At 43.4% G+C, this 25,595-nt stretch overlaps 3 protein-coding genes across 10 annotated transcripts in view; 2 read left to right on the top strand and 1 right to left on the bottom strand.

Moving 5' to 3' along the window:
- Nucleotides 1-1,463: 1,463 nt before the first annotated feature.
- Nucleotides 1,464-5,388, top strand: btf3 (basic transcription factor 3). The gene is made up of 6 exons (XM_028974545.1): nucleotides 1,464-1,547; nucleotides 2,211-2,279; nucleotides 2,372-2,485; nucleotides 2,615-2,816; nucleotides 3,583-3,639; nucleotides 4,997-5,388. Exons 2-6 carry the CDS (start codon nucleotides 2,211-2,213, stop codon nucleotides 5,041-5,043), a joined length of 489 nt encoding a protein of 162 aa, XP_028830378.1. The 5' UTR covers nucleotides 1,464-1,547; the 3' UTR covers nucleotides 5,044-5,388.
- A 529-nt stretch (nucleotides 5,389-5,917) lies between these two features.
- On the bottom strand, nucleotides 5,918-10,238 carry ankra2 (ankyrin repeat, family A (RFXANK-like), 2). Its single transcript, XM_028974543.1, has 9 exons — nucleotides 10,165-10,238; nucleotides 9,165-9,547; nucleotides 8,728-8,886; nucleotides 8,209-8,274; nucleotides 8,015-8,112; nucleotides 7,772-7,897; nucleotides 7,594-7,660; nucleotides 7,418-7,498; nucleotides 5,918-6,774 (listed from the first exon to the last, which is right to left on the bottom strand). Exons 2-9 carry the CDS (start codon nucleotides 9,421-9,423, stop codon nucleotides 6,719-6,721), a joined length of 912 nt encoding a protein of 303 aa, XP_028830376.1. The 5' UTR covers nucleotides 9,424-9,547; nucleotides 10,165-10,238; the 3' UTR covers nucleotides 5,918-6,718.
- Nucleotides 10,239-15,580: 5,342 nt separating this feature from the next.
- The window catches only part of arhgef28a (Rho guanine nucleotide exchange factor (GEF) 28a), a 54,357-nt gene continuing 44,342 nt past the window's right edge, over nucleotides 15,581-25,595 (top strand). For all 8 annotated transcript variants that reach the window (XM_028974538.1, XM_028974540.1, XM_028974537.1 and 5 more), the window contains exons 1-2: nucleotides 15,581-15,674; nucleotides 19,132-19,175. In XM_028974538.1, the coding sequence (XP_028830371.1) occupies nucleotides 19,143-19,175 (33 nt within the window). In that variant the 5' untranslated portion in view covers nucleotides 15,581-15,674; nucleotides 19,132-19,142. The remainder of the gene's footprint in view (nucleotides 15,675-19,131; nucleotides 19,176-25,595) is intronic.

Genomic DNA, 25,595 nt, shown 5'->3' with positions numbered 1-25,595 from the left:
CAAACTGGGAACGTGCATCACCCGTTTACACCGATTTCACGACTTTAAAATCAACTTTCACCGCAATTTCACAGATTTCCAGCCAGACTCGGTTACACGATTTACGCGACGGACGCTGAGCGTCTGTGATTTGAATTCCGTTTCTCCTTATTATCCAATGTACGCTCCAATACAACTGCATATGTAGGTATACGTATTGCGTATTTATTATAAATGCGTTTTTATATTATAATATTATATAGGCCGCCGCACCGACCTTCCAGACCTACTGTTCGAGTAAAAAATTATCTCCATCCGCGTCACCTCCACGTTACATTATGGGCGGTTGGTGTGATTTAAGTGTGAGGAAAATTGATCTTTTTTTCTGTTCCTTTCCCTGGGAGAGCGCCTTCCCAGGCCTGCGTGGGGTTAAGCCACATCTAAAGTGTTTCTAATTTTTGTGGCACAGGACTAATCCCGTGGACGCCACGGAGGGTCCCATGTGATTAATATATATCACATGCAAGACAGTGTTCTGGTGTGAGAGAGAGTGGCCCAGAGTTAAACCATAGCCCAAAATACACCTAGAATGCACACCCAGGACTGTTATTTATTCATTTAGGCTGCAACTATCTTAGAATGCCATTAGTAACATTTAAGAAAAGCAAATAGAGAGATTTAATTTTTTTAGGTGTTTATTTCAACCTGACGATTACAAACTGTATTTTTATATAAAATTTTAATATGTTTACAAATAGATCAATGCAATTTTCAATGCTTTCAGTTCCTAGTGCAATGTGGCATTTATATGTATAAGTTGTGCAGCAGCAGTCGAGACTATTTAGATTTTTTAAATATGTGTAACCATAAGTCCAGAAATGGATGAGACAATCATTCTTATCCCATATTTAATTAACTAGGGCTGCAAAGACCATTAGATGAATAACTCAGGAATAATATATTTTTTTAGAACATTGCACCATGCCTTGCTCACCAAGAGGGCTCCCATATGGGGACATTAGATCATTGTAATTTTTATATTTATATGTACAGCATTTATCAGACGCCCTTATCCAGAGCGACTTACAATCAGTAGTGACAGGGACAGTCCCCCCTGGAGCAACTAAGGGTCAAGTGTCTTGCTCAGGGACACAATGGTAGTAAGTGGGATTTGAACCTGGGTCTTCTGGTTCATGGGCGAGTGTGTTTGCCACTAGGCTACTACCACCCCGTTCTATCCATAGCTGAACACATTTCTTCAAACAGATTTACAGTGGTCGCTTTATTGCCCTGTGCAATTAGAAGCGTAACTTTACAATCTGGATTGTAAAAAAAAAACTCTCCATGGCATTGAAATGCTCAAAACCAGCAGCATCGCGGACATCTGGACACGCCTGAGTTTATGCACAGAAAGGTCACATCGGCCGCGGTAGCTGTTCGCGATCGAGGCGCGACGCGGATCACCCGGGTTTCGGGTTGCAGCCCCGGATTTCAGAGCCTACGTCACTTCCGCCTTCCTCTCTCGCGTCCATCTTGGTCTCCGCGTGCTGGTCGCCGCTGGCGTGCAGGTCAGTCAGGAGCTCTCCAGCGATCTCTCTCTCTCTCTCCCGCACAGGCACCCCGTGTCCCGGGCGCTGGGTAATGTAGAGCCCCGCTCTCGAAAACTGGAGGGGAGAAGGGCGACTAGCGGAGCCCGGTAAAAAGCGGCGGACGGGCGGCGCCGGAGTGACGGGCCCGGCGGAGCACGCCGACTAGCCGCTAGCGGCGTCGCTACCGAAGGCCCCGGCGGCGCTCTTTTGTCGCGGTCCGTGTCTCGGTTCGAAAAACGCTTCCCGTCCGCGGTTCAATTAAGACGCGTCGGCGTCTCGTTCGGACGGTGGGGGGGAAGGACGCGGAGACGCTGCGCTGCTAGCTCGGCTCCTGTTACGGCCACGCGTTAGCCAGCGCCGGCTACTTCACTCAAACAGTGACTCTCAACGAACCTAAAAAAAAAAGAAAAGGTTCCCGTTTCGGCTCAACTCGTCGTGTTTGGCAGCGGCTCGATTGCTGTAAATGTTTCCGGGCTCGGTGGTCGGGGTGAGCTGAGTTCTACCACGCGGGCCCGTTGTTTCGGGCCTCGGGTGAGGCGGCGTCGCGTAGTTAACTGTAACAGCCGGAGCGGGACTCGCTTTACTGGCTACACGTGTTCTGCAATCACTAACGTGCGGTTTTTTCCCCCCTCATTCAAACAGATGAAAGAAACAATTATGAATCAGGAGAAATTAGCCAAGCTTCAGGCACAAGTCCGCATTGGCGGAAAGGTGGGTCAAGACACTTCTTGTTTCTTTTAATTTTGCTAGCCTGTGGATAAAGATTCTATCGTATAAACTTGTTTTTCGCTTTCTATCTACAGGGCACCGCCCGCAGAAAGAAGAAGGTCGTCCACAGAACAGCGACTGCTGATGATAAAAAGCTGCAGTTTTCTCTGAAGAAACTGGGCGTCAACAACATCTCTGGCATTGAGGAGGTACCTTTCCTTTTATCATGGACGTGTTGGTAATATAGGGAGGAATCATTTAAATGAATCTGAAATGCTTATTTCAATTTTATATATTTTTTATACTTCCCACGACTTTGCGCTGCCTCTCCATCCCAGGTGAACATGTTCACAAACCAGGGGACAGTGATCCACTTCAACAACCCTAAAGTCCAGGCCTCGCTGGCAGCTAACACCTTCACCATTACTGGCCACGCCGAGACCAAGCAGCTCACGGAGATGCTCCCCAGCATTCTTAACCAGTTGGGCGCTGACAGTCTCACCAGCCTGAGGAGACTCGCGGAAGCCTTGCCTAAACAAGGTACTTTTGAGAGTGTGAGGGAGCACGGGAGTAAAATTTAACCACTGTGTTTTGATGCCACTAACCTGTGCAGGGCGTTTCATCTCCCGGTTTTGAAGGTACTTCCTGGTGGTGGGGAGATGGCTGCCGTGAAGTTTAGTCTGTGGGCAGCAGTGGGGGGAGGGTTATGAAGAGCGTTGCAGCTGTCGCCGTTCCCATGTTTAGTGTAAACCTGTTTAGTAGTACTCTTATAATTTAGGCTGGTTATGAACTAGTTTTGATTCCCACAAAGGTTTTTAATGGCATATTTATGTCTAAAAGTGTTTCTCACTATTTGTTGCATACAGATCCTGTTGCATATTTAACAACTTCAGCCTGCCAGTCATGTTTCCTTTTAGCAAATGACCAGACTAGAAAACATTATGGCCACTCAGTAAAAGTGTTAGAAATTTAAACAGTGTGCATAATTTGTGAACAATTTGAAAAATGTGATTTAAATAGGGGATTTGGTATGGACTTTGAAATTTGTAAAGACTTATACTGTTTGAACAAGATGACCAAACCAATGAATAATTCAATTTTTGTGACTGGTGATCTGTTAGTTTGTATTGGAATTATCTGCAATATTGTCAGCAATTTGACTTTCAAATTGTTGTGATTTTCTTGCATAATTGCACTAGTGTCTTAATTTATAGGTCTTTCGCATTTTACCATGGTCTTCGTGTGACTTTAACGAATCTCTGAAAAGATCCAGCCCTGATTGCTTCATACTTTGCCTCTTTTACAGCTGGCGATGGAAAAGCACCAACAGCCATTGGAGAGGAGGAGGATGATGAGGTTCCAGGTGAGGGTTAATATGCTGTTTGTTCAACACTGGAGGTCCATTTCCCCTTCATAGATTAAAGGTCCCATATTATGAATATTTCACTATGTAAGATTATTTAACATTAATGTGAGTTCCCCTAGCCTGTCTTGGGTCCTGCAGTGGCTAGAAATAGGTCCAAACCGTGCTTTGGCCATTCAGAGAGCATCAGCTCAGACAATCTGATCTTGAATGTCTCCCCTTATGTCATCATAAGGGGAAAGGTTACCTCCCCTTTCTCGCTCTGGATAAGGGTGTCTGATAAATGCTGTAAATGTAAATTGTGGTTGGTCATTTCCGCGAACGCCCACTCACTTCAATAGGCCGCTCTCCTCATCATTTAAGGCTACAAGCACTGAAATGGTGCATCCTGGGGAATCTCATTGTGGGACTGGATTAAAATGGCTAATTCTGCACCAAGGCTGAACTTTGGAAAGAGACTTCAGATAAAGTATTAGGACACACACACACACACATATCTGACATTACCATTTTTGTTTTTATGAACCAGATATTAGTTATATCTAGTTCATATTTAGTTAACTACCTCATAAGGTTCAGATGCCTCTTCTGAAGGTACAAATATGGAAGGGGGCACCATCTGTGGCTTTTTAGTGGGATAATACCATTGTACTATGTGAAAGGGCCTGATTTTTTACAGATGCGGTGTGTCCATGAGTTCAACTGTCTGCCTTCATCATTTGAAGCCGGCTCGGTGTTTATTGCACTTGAAGGCATTGTTTGCTTTTCTTTTTGAAGGTGGATGATGTGAACACATGCGGTTGCCATTACAATTACCCCCATTCTGTTCAAGAGCCGGTTCACCTCTCTACTTCACCGTAGTCCAAGTTTCTTGAAATGTTACAAGTTATCACTGACGTTTATTTAAATGAACAGGAAGTGATGACAAGGGGTTAACTGCTTATGCCATTGTGTTTTATTACTTTTCAGCCCTCTCCGTTTCCTGCTGAAAGCAATTACGCACAGACCTCAGCGAGTGTTTCTCATTCCCACTCTGCTGTAGAAGTCTCATTTATCAGATTTCAAAAGTGCTTTTGATCCTCAGTGGGACCATTTTTACAGCTGTGGACCTCCAGTCCCCTGATGGTTTCTCTTGCTTGCTTTATCACTCACATGCCCCGATCAATAAGACTACGTGTGCCCAAGCGGTCGTTCCCTGTGAGAGCATGAACCCATCCCTGTGATCACATTTCATAAAAATGCTTGCAGCCTTTTTTAAAGAGCGTTTTCTCATCGCTGTTCCCCATGAGGAAAACTTGTGAAATTGGTATGACAAACAAGGCTATTTATTTATTTAATTTTTTCCCTTTCCCCTCAGATCTTGTGGAAAATTTTGACGAGGCTTCAAAGAACGAGGCAAACTAACCAGGGTGGATGGATGTTCGGTGTCTACGCTCTCCGCTTGGCTGGCTCACAAGGGACCATTTCTCCCCCCACCTCAATTTTCTTTTTTCATATTTTACAACGTCACCTAACTCTTGCTTACTTACGTGCACTGCTGTTCCTGTGGGTGGGCTGTGGAAGTGTGAGAGCGTGTCCCGAATGGAGATGAGAACGTGCTAGAGGGGAAGGGGTGTGTGTGTGTTCTATGTATGGAGGAAGTCTTAACAGTGTCTCCTGTGTTACTGAGGCCTACTCCTCTGCAGCCTGTATGAAATACACACAGATATCTGGAATAAATTTTTTCCATCAAAATGAGCTTATTGAAAACTCGCTGGTCCTGTTTTTTATTTTTGTGCTAACCTGAATGTGAGATTGAAGATTAACTTTTTCAACAGCTAGGATGACTTTCTAGATTAAAGAGTTCACCCTGACTTTATAACATTTTAAAGTAACACGTAGGTGTTACTTTTTTTTCCCCCCTGGGCGCTCCTAAATCCTGGCAAACTTCTAACAATCAGTAAGAATGTGGCAGGTCTCCCGGTAGGGATCCTGTTGGACTGGATCTGTAGCTTGAGCTCTGAGATTGCCCTCTAAAGGAACGTCAAAACGTCTTTTGATTGCTGTACACATATTAGCTGGCAATTAGTGGTTTACAAAGATTTTTTTTCTAATGACCTGCGCAATATTGACAGGTCAGATGTTATAATTCTGGAACTTATTTGCGCTGTAAATACTGGCTGCATGAACAGCAAAACTAGTTTAAAAGTAGTTTACTTTCACCTTTTTTGAGGGAACCGTAACAAGGTGAAATCTTAGTTAAAATTTACATTAAAATCTGGCAAGCATAGGCCAAGAGTGGCACTCATGAGGATTTATTTACAATACAAATAGCACCAAACACTCAAGCATCATTTGCATTGCTTTTTCTACACAATGTTCTTTTGTAATCTGTCATTCAGCTCCTTGTGTTTACACTGTTATACAACGAAAGCTTGAAATATTGAACACATGTTGAACTCTATTGAAGTGGGCTCTTTTGTTGTCCCCAGGCGAACGTCTCTGGGGACACAGTTGGCAGGTTCTGGGAGGAGGTGTTTCTGGTTAACTCCCTCGTTGCAACACACTGGGGAAACTCACTTAATCACATTAGTGAGACCCGTGATTAATCGGAATAAAAGCGGACTTCATGTATATCAATGTTAAATAAGAAGGCGGAGCGGTTAAAATGAGCAAAATCAGACCCTAATTAAAACCCTTTCAATTAAAACGGTACATACCACACAAATAAATATGACACTTTTCACAACAACCACATCTATACACATTTAAGCGTACATTTTGTATGACACAATTCTCTACACTTGGTAAGCGGTATGGCCGCTAAACAAATGTTTCAGTCAAAGCCAGAGCAGGCCTTCATAGGCCTAAAGATTCTTGATGGTTTTCGCTGTAGCCTAATTGTTGCACAAGAAGAAAACACCACACTGAGAACGTAGAAAAACCATTGTTGATGCGCTGGTGAGACCATTGTTTATATCCTGTAAACGTGCAGAATTGGAAGCTTCTTCCTACAGTAGAAATCTTTGATTGTCCGTTCGGTAGGGACAGTATCCGTTCTGTAATTCCCCTCTTGATGGATTGCCCTTAATCCCGCCGTTCACTCTTTTATTCCTTGTAGCAGCTTGAGTAGATGCCCTTCCATAACTTGTTGAACTAAAAATAAAGCAAACGCACATGAGTGATGCACTCAGGATATGTCAAATGTCTTAGTTATGTTGGAAAATGGCTATTTATCGGTAGTTATGCCTGTAAAAGCACCCTGCCGATTGCTTTGGAAGGTGCAGCATTTTTTAGTACAAGTGCATTCGAGGCCTGCAAATCGCCCCCTGTTTAATTTCACAGCGGCTCTGTGATTAAGTTTAGCACCTGGCTCCTGGCTGCAGTCAGGTTTCTAAACACATGACATCATGTCTGGAGCCCTGTATACTGTCCAATTCACTGAGGGGCTTGATGTTTGTCCTTAAACAGGCCGCGTGTGCCTTCCAACTCGAAAGGAAATCCTTTAAGTCGCCACATTTGAATAATTGTGTCAAAACATAGACACAAGGTCTGATTGCTGCAGCAGAAAGGCAGAGAGAGTGCACTGACACATTATGGACTGCAGGGCTCTTTTTTTTCCAGTAAACATCCGCAGCAACTTCCGCAGCAACAAGTGGTAGAGGAAAAGTCTGAGTTTGCCCCACAGAAAATTGTCAAAACCAAAATATGTTTAAATATGTACATTTCTGAAACGTGACTCACAAGCACAATTAAACTGCCTTATTTGTTGGACAATAACAATAAGTTTGGCTTTTACCGTTTCTGTGGCCCATTGCCACAGCCATATCTGTCGCATTAAATCCAGAGTCGGACTCCATAGTTGGATCAGCTCCACTCTCTGTCAAATCAAAAACACAAAAACATACATATAGACAAACTCACTGGACTGCGCCTGCATAGTTATGCATCAAACAGGGGCGAGCTCCGTCTTACCCAAGAGGATTTCTACACAGCGAACATGGTTACCATGAACAGCATAAAGCAATGGTGCCCCTCCGTTCTGAAATACATACAAAATTGATTCTTAACAAAAAGCTATGCGATCAATAAGCACTGTACACTGGAACTAAATACAAGGCTTTATACAGAAATATAAATATGTCTTTGTCACCCAGTCATATTCGTTGACGTCCACTCCGCAATCAATCAGCATCTTTACAATATCTGTGTAGCCCTTACTGCAGGCCAGTGACAAAGCACTCTCTCTCCCTTTAGCAAGGAGGTGCGGGTCAGCTCCCTAAAAACAAAAGAATGATGAGTTTAATTGAACTGCCTCTTCTCGTTCACCATACACGAGACAAAAGGCCTCAAGACTTTTTAGTTTGTATTTGACCCCACTGACTGATCACGTTACATTTTGAAGCAGGAACTCCACAACAGCTATCTGCCCATGAGCCGCTGCCCACATCAGAGGGGTAAAGCCCTCCTCATCCTGCAGGTTTATCACAGATTCTAATGGGAGAAAAGAGAATGACAGAGTTAATCTGTTAATCATCTCACCATCGTCTACTCTAACTCGTTTACAAAGTCATTTCAGAAACACAATACCTTGCTCAATCCTGCTAGCGAGGAACACCATCTCTCCTTGAGCAGCAAGTTGATGAATAGACAGGGCTGCAATGAAAGATTACCAAAGATATTGTGCTTTCTTCTGTTGCGTATATTTCAATGTCCTTTCCTTTTTAAAATGTTCGTTTCCTACTGCAACATAGCAACTGCAGAGATTCAATGGCTAAAGCAGCTAAAAGTGGAACTCTAGGCAAGTTTTTGCTTTTATAATTGCCTTATTTGCTTAACAGCACACACACACATCTTTTCCCCCAACTATTGTACAGACACTGGTTATACGCAGTCTAAGCAACAGACTGAACTAAATGTCAGATGATCTCAAATGACATCCAGAAATTCCTAATATCTTATGAAAACCACACAACAGAATTCTTAATTCACTATTTGAACAATGAAGCCAACAGTTTTGAAGGTTTGCTTTCACAAATGCATAATACTTTTTGCCAAACATATCCCAGCATGAGTCAGTCTGTCCTTTGCTTGTACAGAAGGACTTACAGTGCACAAGTAGGGGTGTGGATGAGACCTCATTGCCACGGTGTTTGTTTGTAAGTGTGGTAGACTGCTTGATGGGAGAGAAGTGCTTGGTGGTTGATGGTGTGTACACATGCCGCACCTGTATCCCAGGAGAGGGGGAAGTCTGGATGTTGCACTCAGCTAAAAGGAAAAACAGGTAACAATTCATCACTGAATTTGTTAAAAAGTACTATTATTATTTTTCTCCCTTGAGGCACACCTCTTCTAATTTCTGAATAAACCAGCAGAAAGAAACAATTAAAATTGTGAAGATGCAAGTAGCATGTGTGGGTATGAGTACACATAATGAAAAAGTATTTCGTTTATTATTTAGACACAACTACATCTAGACTAAATCAAATCAACTAATTCAATTGCTGTGAAAACCAAAGACATGTACATGTAGGATCATGTCTCACCTTTGAACAAGACAGAGGCCACTTCAAGATCAGAGTTCACCTGGTCTTGGATGTTCTTGCTGTCTTCCTCATTAAGCGACTTGACAAAGCGTGAGCATACATTCATGTCAAAGCGGTTTGGCAAGATAAACTTTATCCCCATGGCCATGTTCTGCGACTGGGTCTCCTCTGGAGTGCCCATGCCAACGTTCACTGGCTCAGCCTTGATTCCAGCCACCTCAGGGATCATGCAAATTCCTTCTATTTCTTCTGTTGCCATCACACACTCGGAAGTGATATCACTAACTGAGACTGAGCTCCTAGCCCCAAGGGCCAATCCTATGTAATTTGCCCAAGTTACAGTCGCAACGCCTGTCCCCCCATAGGAAATATCTTTGTGGAATCTGAAAAAGAAATGAAAACCATTACAACACAATAACAATTGTGGCACATTTTAATGCTCAGAAAGATATAGGATGTTTCTATAAAGGACCCACACATTCAATTCCACTAATATAGACTAAAATAGGTATCGTATTTCATCTATACATCACGCCTTGTTATTGTGGGTATAACGTATCTCTCTCACGTGTTATCGTTTCATTTGATCAAGAGAATAAATGTCTGTCTCTTACGATGACTAGAGTTACGGGTTAATATGAACTCTCTAGCAAATAATAAATACAGAATAGCAGGAATACCGGCGTCAGCAGCTGCCTTGCCTTGCCTTGCTAGTTAGCTTAGCAGCGCTTAGCCCCGTATCTCAATACCCTTTTCAAGACAGACGCGCGATTTATTTGACTGCAGCTTTTTTATTTATTTGAACATTAACCAAAGGACATAATATCTATCAATTCTAAGACCACTGCTGGCTACTTAGTTCCAGCTAGTCAGAAAAGCGAGGCGTCTGTCACCATAGGATTGAGGCCAGCATATAAAGCAGCTAACATTTTTACGATTGTAAGACAAGTACAGGATTATAACGTTATCATATACTTGTTATAATTTACGTTGTACATACTCTTTAAATTGACGTGTTTGTAAGTAGCGCGATTCCTCGCCCGGTGGTTGTTGTTGTTTTGGTCACACGCTCTTCTGTAAATGGTTAAAGTTAATTCAAATGTTCGTCGCGTCGTGAATAATAAAGTTTAATTCAAACAGTGCAAAGAAGCAATGACCCAGGCTAGTGAGTTCTTTTAGATATACTGAATCTTATGAATCAGTTCTCTAAAAGAATTGTTCACCAAATCACCAGATCATTCAGTGTAACAAGATTCACAATATGTAATTGATGATTTACAAATAAGTAACACCATTCACAAAGGCAATTCAGTGCAGTTACATTTATTCATTTACAGCATTTATCAGACGCCCTTATCCAGAGCGACTTACAATCAGTAGTTACAGGGACAGTCTCCCTGGAGCAATTTAGGGTTAAGTGTCTTGCTCAGGGACACAATGGTAGTGAAGGGGATTCACAAACCGACAACCCTGCATTTACCGACCACCGTATATATATATATATATATTTGTGAACACCCGTGGCTTTATTCGTGGCTTTTTGAAACTTCCCTGACGGCGCTCGATTCACAAATGTGAGTGTATTTTTTAGTTTGTGGTTAAGGGTATAGCAACATGAAGACCACAAAGAGCCAAATATGGAAGAAAAGCATGTCATTGTGAAGCTGAGAAAAGGGGGACAATCCATTAGCGGTATTTCTCAAACATTAGCCTGTCCAACCATTTAGAATGTCTTAAAAAAAAGAAAGAAACCACTGGTGTTCTGAGAGGGAGGCATCAAACAGGTCGTCCTGAGAAAACAACAATAACTGATGACAGACAAATGGTGAGAGCAGCAAAGAAAATCCCAATCTGACAGCCTGGAATTTCATGTGCAACCTCTAAAGAGCAGGAGTGACTATATCACAGTACACTGTTAAAATGAGACAAACCACAACAGCTCTGTAACAAAGTTACAAAGGATTGTATGATTTGATAATGTAATTATGGTAGTAATTAGAATACAGCCTGTTGACGACTCTTAAAAGGTGGGCATGAGGGCTTCTTTTTTTTTATATCTATGCTGTTGACCTGCCCGCAAAATTTTACATATTGCACATTATTTTTTTAGTAGTTCTGCTTTATTTTATCAGTTACACTAGAGACTAGAAACTGATTGTCAACTAATATAATGCTGGAAAAATGGTACTGATCCCAGTGAAAGTGAGTGAAAGTGATTAATTGTCACATGTGACACCGCAGCACAGCTCCCAGCGCACACAGAGAAATGTGGTCTCTGCATTTAACCCATCCCCTGAGGGAGCAGTGGGCAGCCATGACAGGTGCCTGGGGAGCAGTGTGTGGGGACGGTACCTTGCTCAGTGGCACCTCAGTGCCATTTTGTTGGTTTGAGTTTCAACATTTTAATTACATTTGCATTAACAAAATGGCCCCAAAGTCATTGATTAGCAGACCTTTTTCTCTCTTTGCAGTCTGCGGCTGATTTGTGTCGTGCAAGCTCACCATTCCATGGCCTTTCTTCTGCTTGAATTATCTGCAATTATGAATAATTCATCTCAACTGCGGATTTCAGCCTCACTTGTTAAGAATTGCAAAATACTAATCTGATTTACTAGGATATGCCAAATATTTCTCCATAATCTGTCAAAGTCCTGCCTTAGGAGGCTGTAAGCCCCATTCACTTTTGTGTTCTGCCCTGCCTCCTGTGAATTGTTTTCACAGACCTCCGTCCTGATTAAAGAATTTGGGGCAGCAAGTAAAACAGACTTTACCCCTCCACATTTCCAGAGCTACTGAAAACTTGGACAATTTGAGCCTCTAGTGGAAACACCTGAGCAAAGCAAAGTCTTTGTACCATGAACTTTATTCATTAAAAAATGCATATGCCCAAACTGGGCTGTTCTGTATGTTATACATGTTAAATCTATGTGATTAAATCTATTGTTCGGCTCCTGTCTGTTCATTGCAGTATACTCCTGGGAACATGTTACTGCACATCTCTGAATATTCTGTATAAAGGTAGAAGGACTGTTAAGCTTGTTGCTCTTTGTTTGAGGGGCACAGGAGAAACAACTTTGCTTCGAGTTATTTTAAAACTCATATCTCTGTGTGTTACTTAAGGACTGGATCTGTTTCAGTCACAGTTGTGACCTCTGCCCCTCACGGTCCTTGGCATTAAGTGTTTGTTTGTTTTGAGGTGACTGCATGGGGCTAAATGACACACATGGCCCGGACCTGCAAAGTGGAGATTTTCTTAATTCCGTGATTAAGCTTTTGTAGGATGAAAAACGTTTCAAGTCCTTGTTTGGTGCTCAGCCGCCTCATAAACCCACTAATCCACTAATAATAATCACATTGCTCATTGCTGTAATCAGCCTGATTGGCACAGTTCCCACACCACATATAGGATCGATTATCTTGTTTAATACTGACAGCTGTCATGAAATGACAGGAAGTGTTGCTGCTCAGTTCATGAACGTAGATCATTCTATTGCATTCTATGCATAGCATTACTGCAATCAGGAAAAATAAACAGGCTTAAGTTATTTTACCACAAAGACGGATAGGAAAATGTGAGGGATTAATGAAACACAAACAAACACAAATTTGTCCCGCTAATTCTATTCACTCTAGTAAAATGTATGGGTGCCCTTGTTATGAAGTTAGTAACACTGTTTTAGCAAGTGTCCCGCTGCTGGGAAAGCGTGGCAAGAAAAGCAAAGGTTGGGTCTGTCCTGTAGAAGACTGTGGCTGTGACTGTCCGAAATGAAGATTGGATGAAGGAGAGGAGGTCATGTCACGCAGCAAGAGGTTTGTTCTGCCATTTATTCTGGTCAGTAAGACCTCCCAAGGAGCAGTGCCCACCACTTCTGGCCTTTTGTGCCATGTGTGTGCCTGCCCGGCTCCCCTGCTGGTTTGAGATGTAGTGACCCCCGGCACATGTCCAGACATCGCACAAAACAAGCAGTCGCCAGAGAAAGAGAGATGGTGTGTTTTTGTGCACAAGCACAGACCTGTTAAAGAGCTCTGGTTGGTGCATTAGTTTGTTCTTGAGGTTTCTAATGGATGGATCTGTGCTGTGTTCGCTTTGACTGAAATTTACAGCATTTATCAGACGCCCTTATCCAGAGCGAATTACAATCAGTAGTTACAGGGACAGTCCCCCCCTGGAGCAATTTGGGGTTAAGTGTCTTACTCAGGGACACAATGGTAGTAAGTGGGATTTGAACCTGGGTCTTCTGGTTCATAGGCAAGTGTGTTACCCACTAGGCTACTACCACCCCTACTACATACCAAGGCTCTTGATGTGTTCATCAAGAGCCTTTTATGGTGCTCATTATTACACTGTAAATTATTTAAAGTGAAATTGAAGTGATTGTCATTGTGATACACAGCAAAGCACACCGTGCACACAACAAAATGTGTCCTTTTTCAGGGGCAGTGGTGGCCTAGCAGTTAAGGAAGCGGCCCCATAATCAGAAGGTCGTCGGTTCGAATCCCGATCTGCCAAGGTGCCACTGAGGTGCCACTGAGCAAAGCACTGTCTCCACACACTGCTTCCCTGTCATGGCTGCCCACTGCTCACTCAGGGTGATGGGTTAAATGCAGAGGAAAAATTTCACTGTGTGCACCGTGTGCTGTGCTGCTGTGTATCACATGTGACAATCACTTCACTTTACTTTACTTTGCTTTTAACCATCACCTTTGGTGAGCAGTGTGTGGGGACTGGGTTTTGCTCAGTAGACCACTTAAAAAGATAGATAGAAAGAAAGAACAATTGCAGTTACATAGATAGAAAAGGCACTGCAGCAATTTACTGTTCTTTAATGCTAGAAGAACTAGTTCTTGAAAAGCGAACTGTCCATATTTTATACAGTCAGAAGCAGTGTAAATGGACAGTGGTGGCCCAGCGGGTAAGGAGGCGGACTCGTAAACCAAGGGTTGCGAGTTCGGGGGCAGTGTGGCCTAGCTGCCTGTAATCAGAAGGTTGCCGGTTCGAATCCCGATCTGCCAAGGTGCCACTGAGGTGCCACTGAGCAAAGCGCTGTCCCCACACACTGCTCCCCGGGCGCCTGTCATGGCTGCCCACTGCTCACAAACTTAGGGTTAAGCGTCTTGCTCACAATGGTAGTAAGTGGGGTTAGAACCTGGTTCTTCTGGTTCATAGGTGAGTGTTACCCACTAGGCTACTTCCACCCTACCATTGTGACCCTGAGCAAGACACTTTACCCTAAGTTGCTCCAGGGGGACTGTCCCTCTAACTAGTGATTGTATGTCGCTCTGGATAAGGGCGTCTGATAAATGCTGTAAATGTAAATGCGTCTGATAAATGCTGTAAATATAAATGCGTCTGATAAATGCTGTAAATGTAAATGCGTCTGATAAATGCTGTAAAGATAAATGTACCACGTGACGAGCAGTCATGGCCGCATGGTGGCAGCACATGCTCGGCTTTGGAGTAATTTCCCACCTTTGTTCAGAGTCCACATTTACCGACATAAAACATACCGTCCGTGCATAGGGGACCTCCACAGAGTGCTTCGTTGTTAGCTCAGGCTACTCACATCTACATTTTCAGAATTACACAATCGTTGAAATACACAATTCATTTTTGACCAATGCTTTAGCACGCGCCGTGGCAATGCAGCGCGACGTGCAGCAGGTGGCGCTCGGCCGACGTGTTACTGGATAGGCCAGCGAGGGAATATTCTGTCCACTGGGAATAATCTGACCAGTTCTGCTGGTGATCCCAGGTCCTTGGAGGAGCTCCAGCCCCGAGCTTGGATTTGGGTCGCTGGGGAGGGCACAGGAAGGGTGGGCACTTTGTTTGGGATTTCTGTAGTTTCCTGTTTAGTTGCCAGGACTTTGCAGGGTAAATGTGTGTGTGTGAGTGTGTGTGTGTCCGTGTCCGAGAGGAGCATGTAAAAAGTGACTTTAACAGCAAGCAAAGTGATTTCCTCCAACCTTGTCATTAGGATTTATATCAACAATTAAGTAGAATAACAACATGTTCTATCATTTTACTTATTAGCAGTAGATTTCGAGTGTTAATAGCAGTAATAGCATCTTTTTATTTTATTAACTCCAATAAAGAAAACGAGATACAAGCACATGCAATCATGAGAATGCAGATAATGCCTCTGATTTATTTGTTTGTCATCAGTGTTACATAAGATAAGAGATAAGATAAGATGATCCTTTATTAGTCCCACAAGTGGGAAATTTACATTGTAAAACTGTAGCAGACAATATGTCGACGGTATAATATAAAATCTGCATCGAAAACAAGAGCAAATACCGAGCAGAATTATTGTTCTTGCTCTAAATGCTGTAAAAGAAAGCGCCTTTTTCTCACCTGTAGGGAACGAAGGGTTAAAGGGGCGGACCACGTGACCGCGCCGCCGCGGCTCCTAGGTGACCCGAGTGGGTGGGAAACCCGGAGCCGCGACGGTCTCCAGGCTCCGCGCAGTTCTCGCAGGTCCCGGCGTGAGATCCCCGGAGATCCCGGAGGTGAGTGTTTCCCCCGCCTCGCCGCCCTCCGCTCGCCCGCCGGGAACTTATTCGGGGGGGGGGGATCAAAACTGCACCCCGCGTCCACGCGATGCGCGCATCTTTCACGATCACGAACGGGGATAAAGCCGCGGCGTTTAACTCCTGCCCGGCCGGGACAACCGACACCGATGCCACCCTCCCGCTGCCCTTCTACATAAAGTAAAGATCTGCGCCAATAAGAGCCGAATATGATCACGTGATGCGCGAATAAGTCTGGAATAGGAGTAAAAACTAGAATTTAGAAGTAAACACTAGAATTTTGTGTCTAATAAAATGTCTGAAAGATGTAAAAAAAAAATATATATATATATATATATATACACACACACACACACACACACACACACACACACACACACAAAATACTCTCCCCGGCTTCCAGGCCAGACCCCGAGCAGGAGGCGGAGGACGTGTGGCAAGGGGGAGGGAGGCAGCCAACATCATGCCATTATCCCGGGATAAGCATCTCTGTCCGGGAGTGTGAGAACGTGGCGATAAGGCGCTGTGTGCTGGTTTCCACGGGGGTCTCCTTCCCCTGACACACGTACGGCCTGCGAGGCGTCTGGAGAGGAGGTTTAGACGGAGCGCTCGGCGGGTTGGTTTGTCATGGGAGACTGAGGGTGCCTTTAAAAAGGCGGGCCGCACCTTGTTTAGGAGGAGCCGACTCTCTTACTGGGCTTTGTCAATAACTAGTCCGTTACCTTTATTCTCACACTGCATTTCGCCGCAGGCCTTGTAGAGAGTGGACGCGTGACCAGTGCGTTCCTCCCAGCTGGAAACTCCTCAAACAGACTAAACAGCGGGGCGGGGCTGCATCCTGTCCTCTAACGCGGCGGTCACGAGGAGGGAAGACGCGGCTCCCGCTGCTCCCGGCCAGGAATTTACCTGGGGCAGCAAGGCGGGAGTCTCCTCCGCTGGGAGGCCGCATTGCCATCATTCCACATCGCTGCACCTGCTTGCAAGAGTTTATGTGTTCATGCACATGCTTAAACAGCGTGACACACACACACACACACACACACACACACTCCTTGTGCTGTGTGCATGCCTTCATGCAGGTGCTGCTGGGAATTCAGTACATTGGGCACACCCAGAACACGCCCGCAAGCCGAGAAGCAGAGTGAAAGTAAGAGTAGCACCACAAGGTGAAGTTTACGAAACTCCTGACATCAACCTGTGTGAGGAGGGTCGGTGTAAACGTGCGACTGTTCCCTGCGCTGTTGGGAAACTCACCAGATTATGTCCTGAAATTTCCACATGTAATGTATCTGGACTGAAGAAGTCATTTCTTTTCATATTACAATATTTTATTTCAGAGGGTTTCGTATAGATGCAATTGATCATTTGATTTTTGTCGCTCTTCTGAAACTGTTCCTGTACCAGGGAATCTGAATTACACTGAACTATCCCGAATTATCATACAAAATATCATTTTGATCACTTATCACATTACCACCTGATCATTAGCATTTTATTAAATATATAAAATTAATAAATATGGGAAAACATTCTCTGAAAACCTTTTTATGGTAGCTATAGAAACACTAACTAACATACAATACATGGATCAATGTTTTAAGTTTGTGCTAAAGATTAGTTTCTAAACACCTTATACATTTCGGGAAATTATTGCTGAAAATTTAAATTTGATAACGCAAAGTTAACAGTTAGTAACGCACTTCTTTATTGTTTGTTTATCTCACAATACACATTTTTAAAAACTGCTTTACATAAACACGGACCTCCTGGCATGGAACGGAAGTGGATTAGAGAGGTCTCAGAGAGGTCTCCGTGGAACAGTTTACTGTCCACACTGCCTGGGTGTTTTAAAAGCGAGTCTGGCCAAAGTCGCATCCATTTTGCACGTTCGCATCAGCCCTCTGTTGTAACTCTCCTCTCTTCTCTTCTCCTCTCCTCTCCTCTCCTCTCCTCTCTGCTTTACACGGTGCTGCCCGCATTTTATCGTCTAACAGGATGGGATCACTGCGCAGTGGGTTTTTTTCTTTTGATAGTTTCGAAATGAAGTGCTGCGGAATACATTTTCAAGTGCCTGCATGTGTGATGTTGCAGGCCCGCTGAAGTGTCTTAACTCTGCTCGGTCGATGGCAAAGCTGTGGCTTCAGTACAAAGCGCCGTCCTGAAATCCCAGCGTTTCATATCTAATAACTCCAGACTGTGTGGAAAGACTCCTTGGCCTGAGGGATCATTTCTACTGAGACAAAGGCCTTAAACTGAAGTTGGTCGAATTTAATCATGTGAACCCACACAAATGATTACCAGTCTACCACATTCTGCTGGTAGAGTCCATTTTGGCTTTCGGCAGAAGGAGTTCAGTCATGAATGAGCCGAATTTGGAGTTAATTCCACAGGGCTTAAGTAGGACCCTGTTCTTTATGGATGTGAAGAACAGTGCGTGTGTTCTGGCTGGCGTCTCCGCCCTGCTGTTGCACCATGCAGTATTCATAGTCAGGAGCAGGGACCCACAGTATCAGGTGTGTGTGCGAGGGCGTCTGGAGTTACAGAACACGGTGCACCATGACGTCACGCCGCATAACACATGCGTGCGTGATGCTTGTCCCCTCTACAAAAGTCCTAATTTTCCATAATACAAAAAAAAGTTGAATTAAAATATATTTGCTTCATGTTTCTAAGGGTTCAGGCCTCCCCCAAGAGACCGTGTTGATGATACTGTGTTCTGACATGCAGCAGATCAAGAGATTAATGTGTCTTTGGGTTTGCTGAGGTCTTGAAGAGGAGCTATATTGTGGCTGGCAGTTGGCCACAGCTAATGAACAAAAATTCACTGTACTCCAAAAACGAATAAATCACCATTGAATATACTCTGATATTGTGCAGTGATGGTCAGTAGAGGACCTGCACATATACAATTTTTAAAGTCAGACTGAATGAAACTGGCCAGCCCAGCTTATGGGCTAAATCTCCAAATCTCCATGAAGATGATGGGTTTACAGCATGCACGGTGTATCGGCATTTTTCATAAAGAAATAAATAGACAGAATTAATGTAAAAAGACAGACTTGTCTAGGCTGCGATGGCTCGCTGGTATTCAGTGGGATGTATGGAACTACCACTAAATGGACCAGCTTGATTTAGACAACTGAATAACAGCGGTAAATGTCTGATGAGGTGGCACTTTTAATAAATCAGTGGCTCAAAAACACGTCCAAAGTAAGGTGCTATTAAAAAAAAGTAAATAGATATTTAACATTGCCCTTGATGTGCAGAATTCTGACTGACATCATATTTGAGAATTTTGACACTTTAAAAGATAGGTCGAGGTCTATCACAAGATGATTTAATGAATCTTGTTTATATGAACCAGTAGAAAAGGCCAATAGTCTTTACTGTTTTACTTTATGTGTGTGTGTGATCAGGCTGTTCGTTCTTTCTGCAGATGCACAGAGGATGGAGCTGAGCCGAAGAGAAGTGCCTGTCTATGTAAGTACTGCATGGCCTTTCTCTCGTCTTGCAGGTGCCACGTCTTTGGTTTCGCGATCTCGGGATGTTTCCTTTGCTCCAGACGTTACCAGCGGGTCTGGCTGTGTGCAGGTAGCGCCTTGATTCATTTGTATGCATTTGCACATGCACATTTGTTATCGTAACAAATATGAACGTGCGTGCGTGTGTGGGAGATTAAGGTGAGAGGACATCCTACTCTCTGAAGTGTAAACACAAAAGTGCTTATTTACTTCCAGGCGTGTGTTGAAGTCTCCGGGTTCTGAGCGTCTGGGTGGTCCGGTCAGCATGCTGCAGTACGCCACCTCATCCAGGCTGCATGTGTGAACATGCACTGTGTGTTTGATCGTGCCTCGCTCGCCCATCGCCAGGTTTTCCTCTGCGTTCTTCCTCACGGCTGTGGGGCTGCGACAACAAGAGCAGCAACGCGGCCCTCGTTCATGCAAATAAAAGTGTCTCTTCAAGTAAATAGTTTATATTGCTGCCCAACGATCACGGTTGTATTATACACACACGGTTTGATCACGGCTGCTTTTCACAGGGTCGTGCTTTAACACCCGCCCTAATCCACTCCACTTGACGCTGGACTTATTCTTGGCAGAAATAGCAGCAGAGTTCGCCCTTTCTAACACAGTGCAGGCCCTCTCTAATGCAGCAACACTGCAAGTGAGCGCGGGCCCTGGCTGCAAATGGAAGGAGCTTTTCGTGTGGCCATGCTGCTTTTGCAGGCGCCGATGTGCCTGTCCGATAGCGGGAGAGGCTGTTATTGTGAGTGGACGTTTTTAAAAAAGCTTTACGGTGGCCCAGTATAACGTAAACACACCAGCGCTCCTGCTGCTGCTGGAAAGTTCTGCACAATGGACAAACCCCCTCATTGAATGCGAGTTAACAAGCCTGTGGGTTATATGGCCACTGTCTGTGTGTGTGTGTGTGTGTGTGTGATGTGTTTTGTGCTAAATGTTCTCAGGTGTTCTTTCATTACGCATGTCAACATAGAAGAACGAGTGGTGTGTATAGACGGTGTGAGATTTTTGGTTGCGGTTGGGCATCTGTGTGCTATTTTCGCTGTATTCATGCGGAATTTCTCTCAGTCGGTGTTTAATAATGAATTGAAACACGCTGTTTGATATGTGAGGATCATGTGTCAGTCATCCCGTTTTGTGTCCAGTGTCTGTGCGAGGGGGTGAGAGTGTGTGTGTGTGTGTGTGTGTGTGTGTGTTCTGAGGGAACGACTCAGTGATGTGTTGTTGTTGGCCAGATAGGAAACATCACCTGGTGCAGCTCCGGCTGCCAGTGGCCTGGAGAAGAATGTGTCTGGAGCTCATGGCTATAAGCCACAGGCCTATCTTATGGTGGATTCAGCTTGTGACTCATTCACAAATGCAGCTTCATGGCCGAGATTATAACTGTAACTGACATTTATCGTGTAGCAGGGATCACAATGGCGAAGGCTGCTTTCAGCAAACCTCAAAGCTCATTTACATGTGACTCGTATCAGAACTGTCTTCAACGTCTGTATCTGTACTGTTAACTTAAAACCATACAAAGCAAAATATAAATCTGCAAAGGACTGCGACACCTATAGCTTCTGCTTTCTTAAAGCAATACTACATTATACAACATCGCATTAAAGCAACAATTAAATATAAATGTTCATACTTTTACTTTGCAACAAATGCAAAAAGCAATATTAAAATATTCAGATGTAACGGAGAATTCAATTACAAATATCTTAAATTCAAATATTAAAATGATGTCACAGAAATTGCTCCAACGCTGTACCGTTCAATAGCCACACAGGTGATCCTTTGACTTTGTGACTTTGTGACTGTGACAGCAGTAAATAATACTGAATGTCATTGGTATTAAATTACAGTTTGAGCAGCACTGAGAAGGAAATCTACCATAATAGAATAGTCATGCAGTGGGGAGAAAGGTGTGTCTTTCATGCAACAATGACGCTATGCAACTGTGGAGTCAGCACGAAACCTCCAGCATCAGGGTACATGCTGCCAGCGCTGTGTTCTCTGTACAGACCAGGGATGTGCGGTCACATGTGACTCTCAGGTCACTTTGCACAGGGACAGAGAGATCAACCGTAAGCAAATTAATCAATTGTTGTGTTTCCTGATCCTCCAGAAATGCTTAGTGGACACCCTGGCCTGTTGTCACAAAGTGTTTCATTGATATTTTTTTCTTAAATGAAACAATGAACTATATAGTGATGGACAGGGAAAGTGCTGAAAATGGCTGGAGATGTCAAGGCAACGTGGTTGGATAAGGGTTTTGAAAAATTCAGTGTGATTTAAACAGAATGGCCTTTAATACCGTAGGTTAATGATTGCAGCTCCCCAGCACTGACAGAGTGGTGATACGGATACATTCGATAGGCTTGTTGACCAGCCTGAGCCTTACAGACAAACCTGCATTGTGTGGTGCTTTAACGGGGTTGATAAGGTGCTCAAAGTGACACGAGTAAACACGATTAAGGAAACAGTTTCATGTGTGTGTGTCACTGAACTTAGCAACACAGGGCTGTGAAACTGACCATTCATTTCGTTTAAGGCTGACATCGCATATGCACGGAATCAGTCTAGTTCGAGACATGTAGTCTTGTTGCATGGCTAAATCAATGTAGGAAGTATGGAACTGAATTCTGTACTAACCCATATCTCCAAAGGGGTTTGATGTACCAGAATCAGAATACATTGTCATTATGTTTTGTCAGGCGTTCTCAGCCTTTTGACAATGAGTACCACCGACAAGAATATTTGCCTGTCCAGGCACCTCCATTATGACCTGCATTGAAATAAAGCAACATAAAGCAACTAGTTTATACAGGAATATACATTTTCCTAATATTATTATCTGTTTGGCACTGCCAATACTGCAAACACACAGCAAGGGGGGATATTAACTGTACTACATTAAGATTATTAAGTAGAATAACTATACTGCATTGAAGAACATACTGTGAAAAATAACTGTAATCTCAGAGACTCCACTAAAGGTGACACAATTTTAGAACCAAGGTTCTATGTGAAACGAGTCTTATATATTGCATATTCTCCTGAATATGCCATTACTGGCATACCCATTACTGCTCTCTAGTGTGTGGAGCATACAATGAGTAGCTGATTAATTAAAATTTGGATTTTGACAGTTGCATGAGACTACATGTATTTTCCATTAGAATTGTTGTACTCATACACATTGGTCTAAAAAAACTGACACTTTGATAAAGAGCAGATGATGGAGTAATTAAAGTTAGCTTATGAAGAACTTTTTAACATGAAGACATTGGTTTGATTAATGCATTAACCATCACTAGTAGTGAAATATGTACATTTCTGCATTTTAAGTGAAGACGTGACCTTTCTGAAATACACAGACACACACACACTCTCTCTCTCTCTCTCTCTCAGTTACCCCAGAGGGGTTATGTTATATCATTCTGTCTCCAGAACTCCAGACTCTATTGTTTTTGAGCTTCCTGGTTATTCTGGAATGTCGTGACTCACGCTGTGCCTTATTGAGAATTTAGGGATAATTCATTTTTGCGTCATTAATCTGTGTTTGTGGGGGCGGGGGTGCTGTGAGATTGATCGGGCTTTCAGATAGCCTTCTGGACGACTGCGAGCTGTGCTCAATGAAAGCACAAGATGTGCTGGCGGTGTGGTGATTGATCTGTACTTGGAAACTCCTGGCCTTTTCTGGTTAATAACCGCTCTGTCTATCAGTCTATCTATTGATCTCTGTCTGCAGTGAGCTTCAGATGACATTTTTGTCACAGAGAACTCAGAACTTGCTTATGTGTCCTTACAAAACCCTCCACAAAGAGCAATGGTCTTACATCACATTTTAATCCTTATTTCTCTTTTATTGTAACAACTATTGTAACAAAAACGTTTGGCTTAATTAATAATCATCAGCGATTACTCTTTACAATTTTACAATTTTCTTCATTACACTCGCAGCCAGTTGCATTCATTAAAAGCAACTGCTGGTAATATCATCATTACTGATATTACTAATGTCTTAGACATTTATTTTTATGCTTTGCTGTAGTGTCATGGTGTCAAGCCTCAACCCAGTGTGACCCTAAAAACCGGTGCCAGTGCTTGTGACTCACAGAGCAAACTGGTGTTATCAGCTCCACCCGTGTCCGTTTTTTCCCCCTGCACTGAAGGCCACTTGAAGTGTTCACTTCAGCTCCAGAAATAACTCTGTCCGTCACACCGCAAAGCTTCTCGCGCAGTCCTGAGGCGAACTCAGATCAAAGCCGATCCTATGGCTAATTATTTTTAATAAGTGACATTAATAACAGTCGCGTTTTAAATGTTCTAAGCTGATTATTCAGTGATGTGTGGTTCCAGCTGAATTCTTTGCTGGGCTTAGACCGGGCGGCGGGCTTGAGCTGTTTTCCCAGTTATTTTCGGCGTTTAGTTTGTTAGCTGCATTTCAAATCCTGATGGGGTGATAAGAGGCTTGGACATTTTGCCTTATTACCATCAGGGCTGTTCTGCGTTTCCCATTCGGTAAATGTGCATGTCTGCTGTCACAGTGCATATTGCTAAATGCAATAGTTTGAAGAATATTTTGTGGCTATTATTGCATATGCGGCCTCGTACAGATGACTTTGTGTTTATGCTATATGTAGGAGAAAACCCACAGCCATGCACATACACGGGACTCTCGCTTTCTCATGTAGGCAAGTTGTATAATGCCCTCAGTGTCAGAGGGAACTGAGCTTTTTTGTCTACATACGAACGACCCTCAGTCATGGTAACAACTTCCACCACACATGCCTCTACCTGACACGTCACAAACAAATAGAAGACATATTAGTACAACTAGCAGCTCTGAAATACAACGTGCAATAAGGTAAAAATGATTCTTTTTAAAAATTTAGCATCAGATATCTTGCACAAACTTTTGTCATTGCAGCTTTTACAATGAATGCCCATTGTGTATGCAGGGGACTTGGAAGACAGAAGAGAGAGTGGGTGAATAATTTAGTGTCACTCCATCCCTTTGTCCTGCCATTATCTGTCACAAGGAAGAAGGTGAAAGAGCAAAAAGCTCTTTTTTTTTTGCATTCTGATTTTATTTTTCCACACATGTCCAAGTGTAGAAATGTATTTGCTCGAGAAAACATCCGTTTCGACAGGAGTACTTTCAGAGTCTGAAATTCTGACTCTTTTGCCTGGAGCCCTCAGATGGAGAAGAAATCCGTCTCGCAGGTATTCAGTTGGTGTGGTGGACTGCTGCCTCTTTTGCTCCTCCTCTCTGGTTTGTTGGCACCCTTGGCCACCCCATTTGTTAAGATTTAGAAATTCTTGGGCTGGTGTGAGAAGACAAGAATATTTTTAGGAAGTTCAGTCTCTGGAAACTATGCTGTTGTTTGCTTGGTCACCATGGTTTCCACCAGAAATGATTACAGTGGATGCTGGGTGATGGAGTTTCCTTAATGTCTTAAGGTTAATGTACTATAGTGGAGTCACAATTTGATCTTCAAAGCTGGGAATACAAGGAAAGTGCAATAATATTTAGGATTAACACTTCCAGAACCCGTACAGTTGTTACAGATATCAAAAAATATCGAATATACTCCAGTTCTAACCATAAGTACACATCTAAGCTGTTTTATGTCTTCTTGGGGTCCCTGTAGCTGTGAAATATTCATATTCACAGCTGCTTTTGGAGCAGTGGTGGCCTAGCTGTTAAGGAAGTGGCCCCGTAATCAGAAGGTTGGGGGTTTGAATCCCAATCTGCCATGGTACCACCGAGGTGTCACTGAGCAAAGCAACGGCCCCACATACTGCTCCCCGGGCGCATTTAAACTGGAATCAGTGGGTAAAGTGGATGTGTATGAAAGGTTACAGAGCTGTGCACAGTTTCTTTTACACCCTTAATTATGGACACACCTACTTCTCGCTGGCTGTATAGGAAATAATTACAGAGGGACTGGACAGAAATTAGATTTGCACTGCATGTTGGAAGATGATGGCCCACCAGAAGAAAGCGAGAGAGAGAGAGGAATACAAAACCCACAATAGATGAATAAAAGGTGAAGATGTTGCCATGTCATTCAGCTAAAGGGCAGATGTGGTAAATGAACGAAGCCTGGCCAGATGAACAGAGACCTCCCCTGACCTTTTTTTTTTTTTTTTCTAAAAGCCCCTTGAACAGCAGGAAGTGGGGGAGACGCCTGGAAACCAATGAAAATAATCAAAAGGTTGTTCACTAGGAGAATAGCACCTTGTCAGACTTTTTTTTAAAATGGAATGCTTCTTTGATCCTCTGAGCTGCTTGTAATAAAGTGGGACCTTATTTCCACGACCCTTTGGGTGAAAGTGCATATTGATGAGGAACCAGTGTGTGTTATTGGCTGTTCCTGCT

This window comes from Denticeps clupeoides, chromosome 3 (assembly GCF_900700375.1).
Source record: "Denticeps clupeoides chromosome 3, fDenClu1.1, whole genome shotgun sequence".
Taxonomy (NCBI): Eukaryota; Metazoa; Chordata; class Actinopteri; order Clupeiformes; family Denticipitidae; genus Denticeps; species Denticeps clupeoides.
This window is presented reverse-complemented; position numbering and strand designations above follow the sequence as displayed.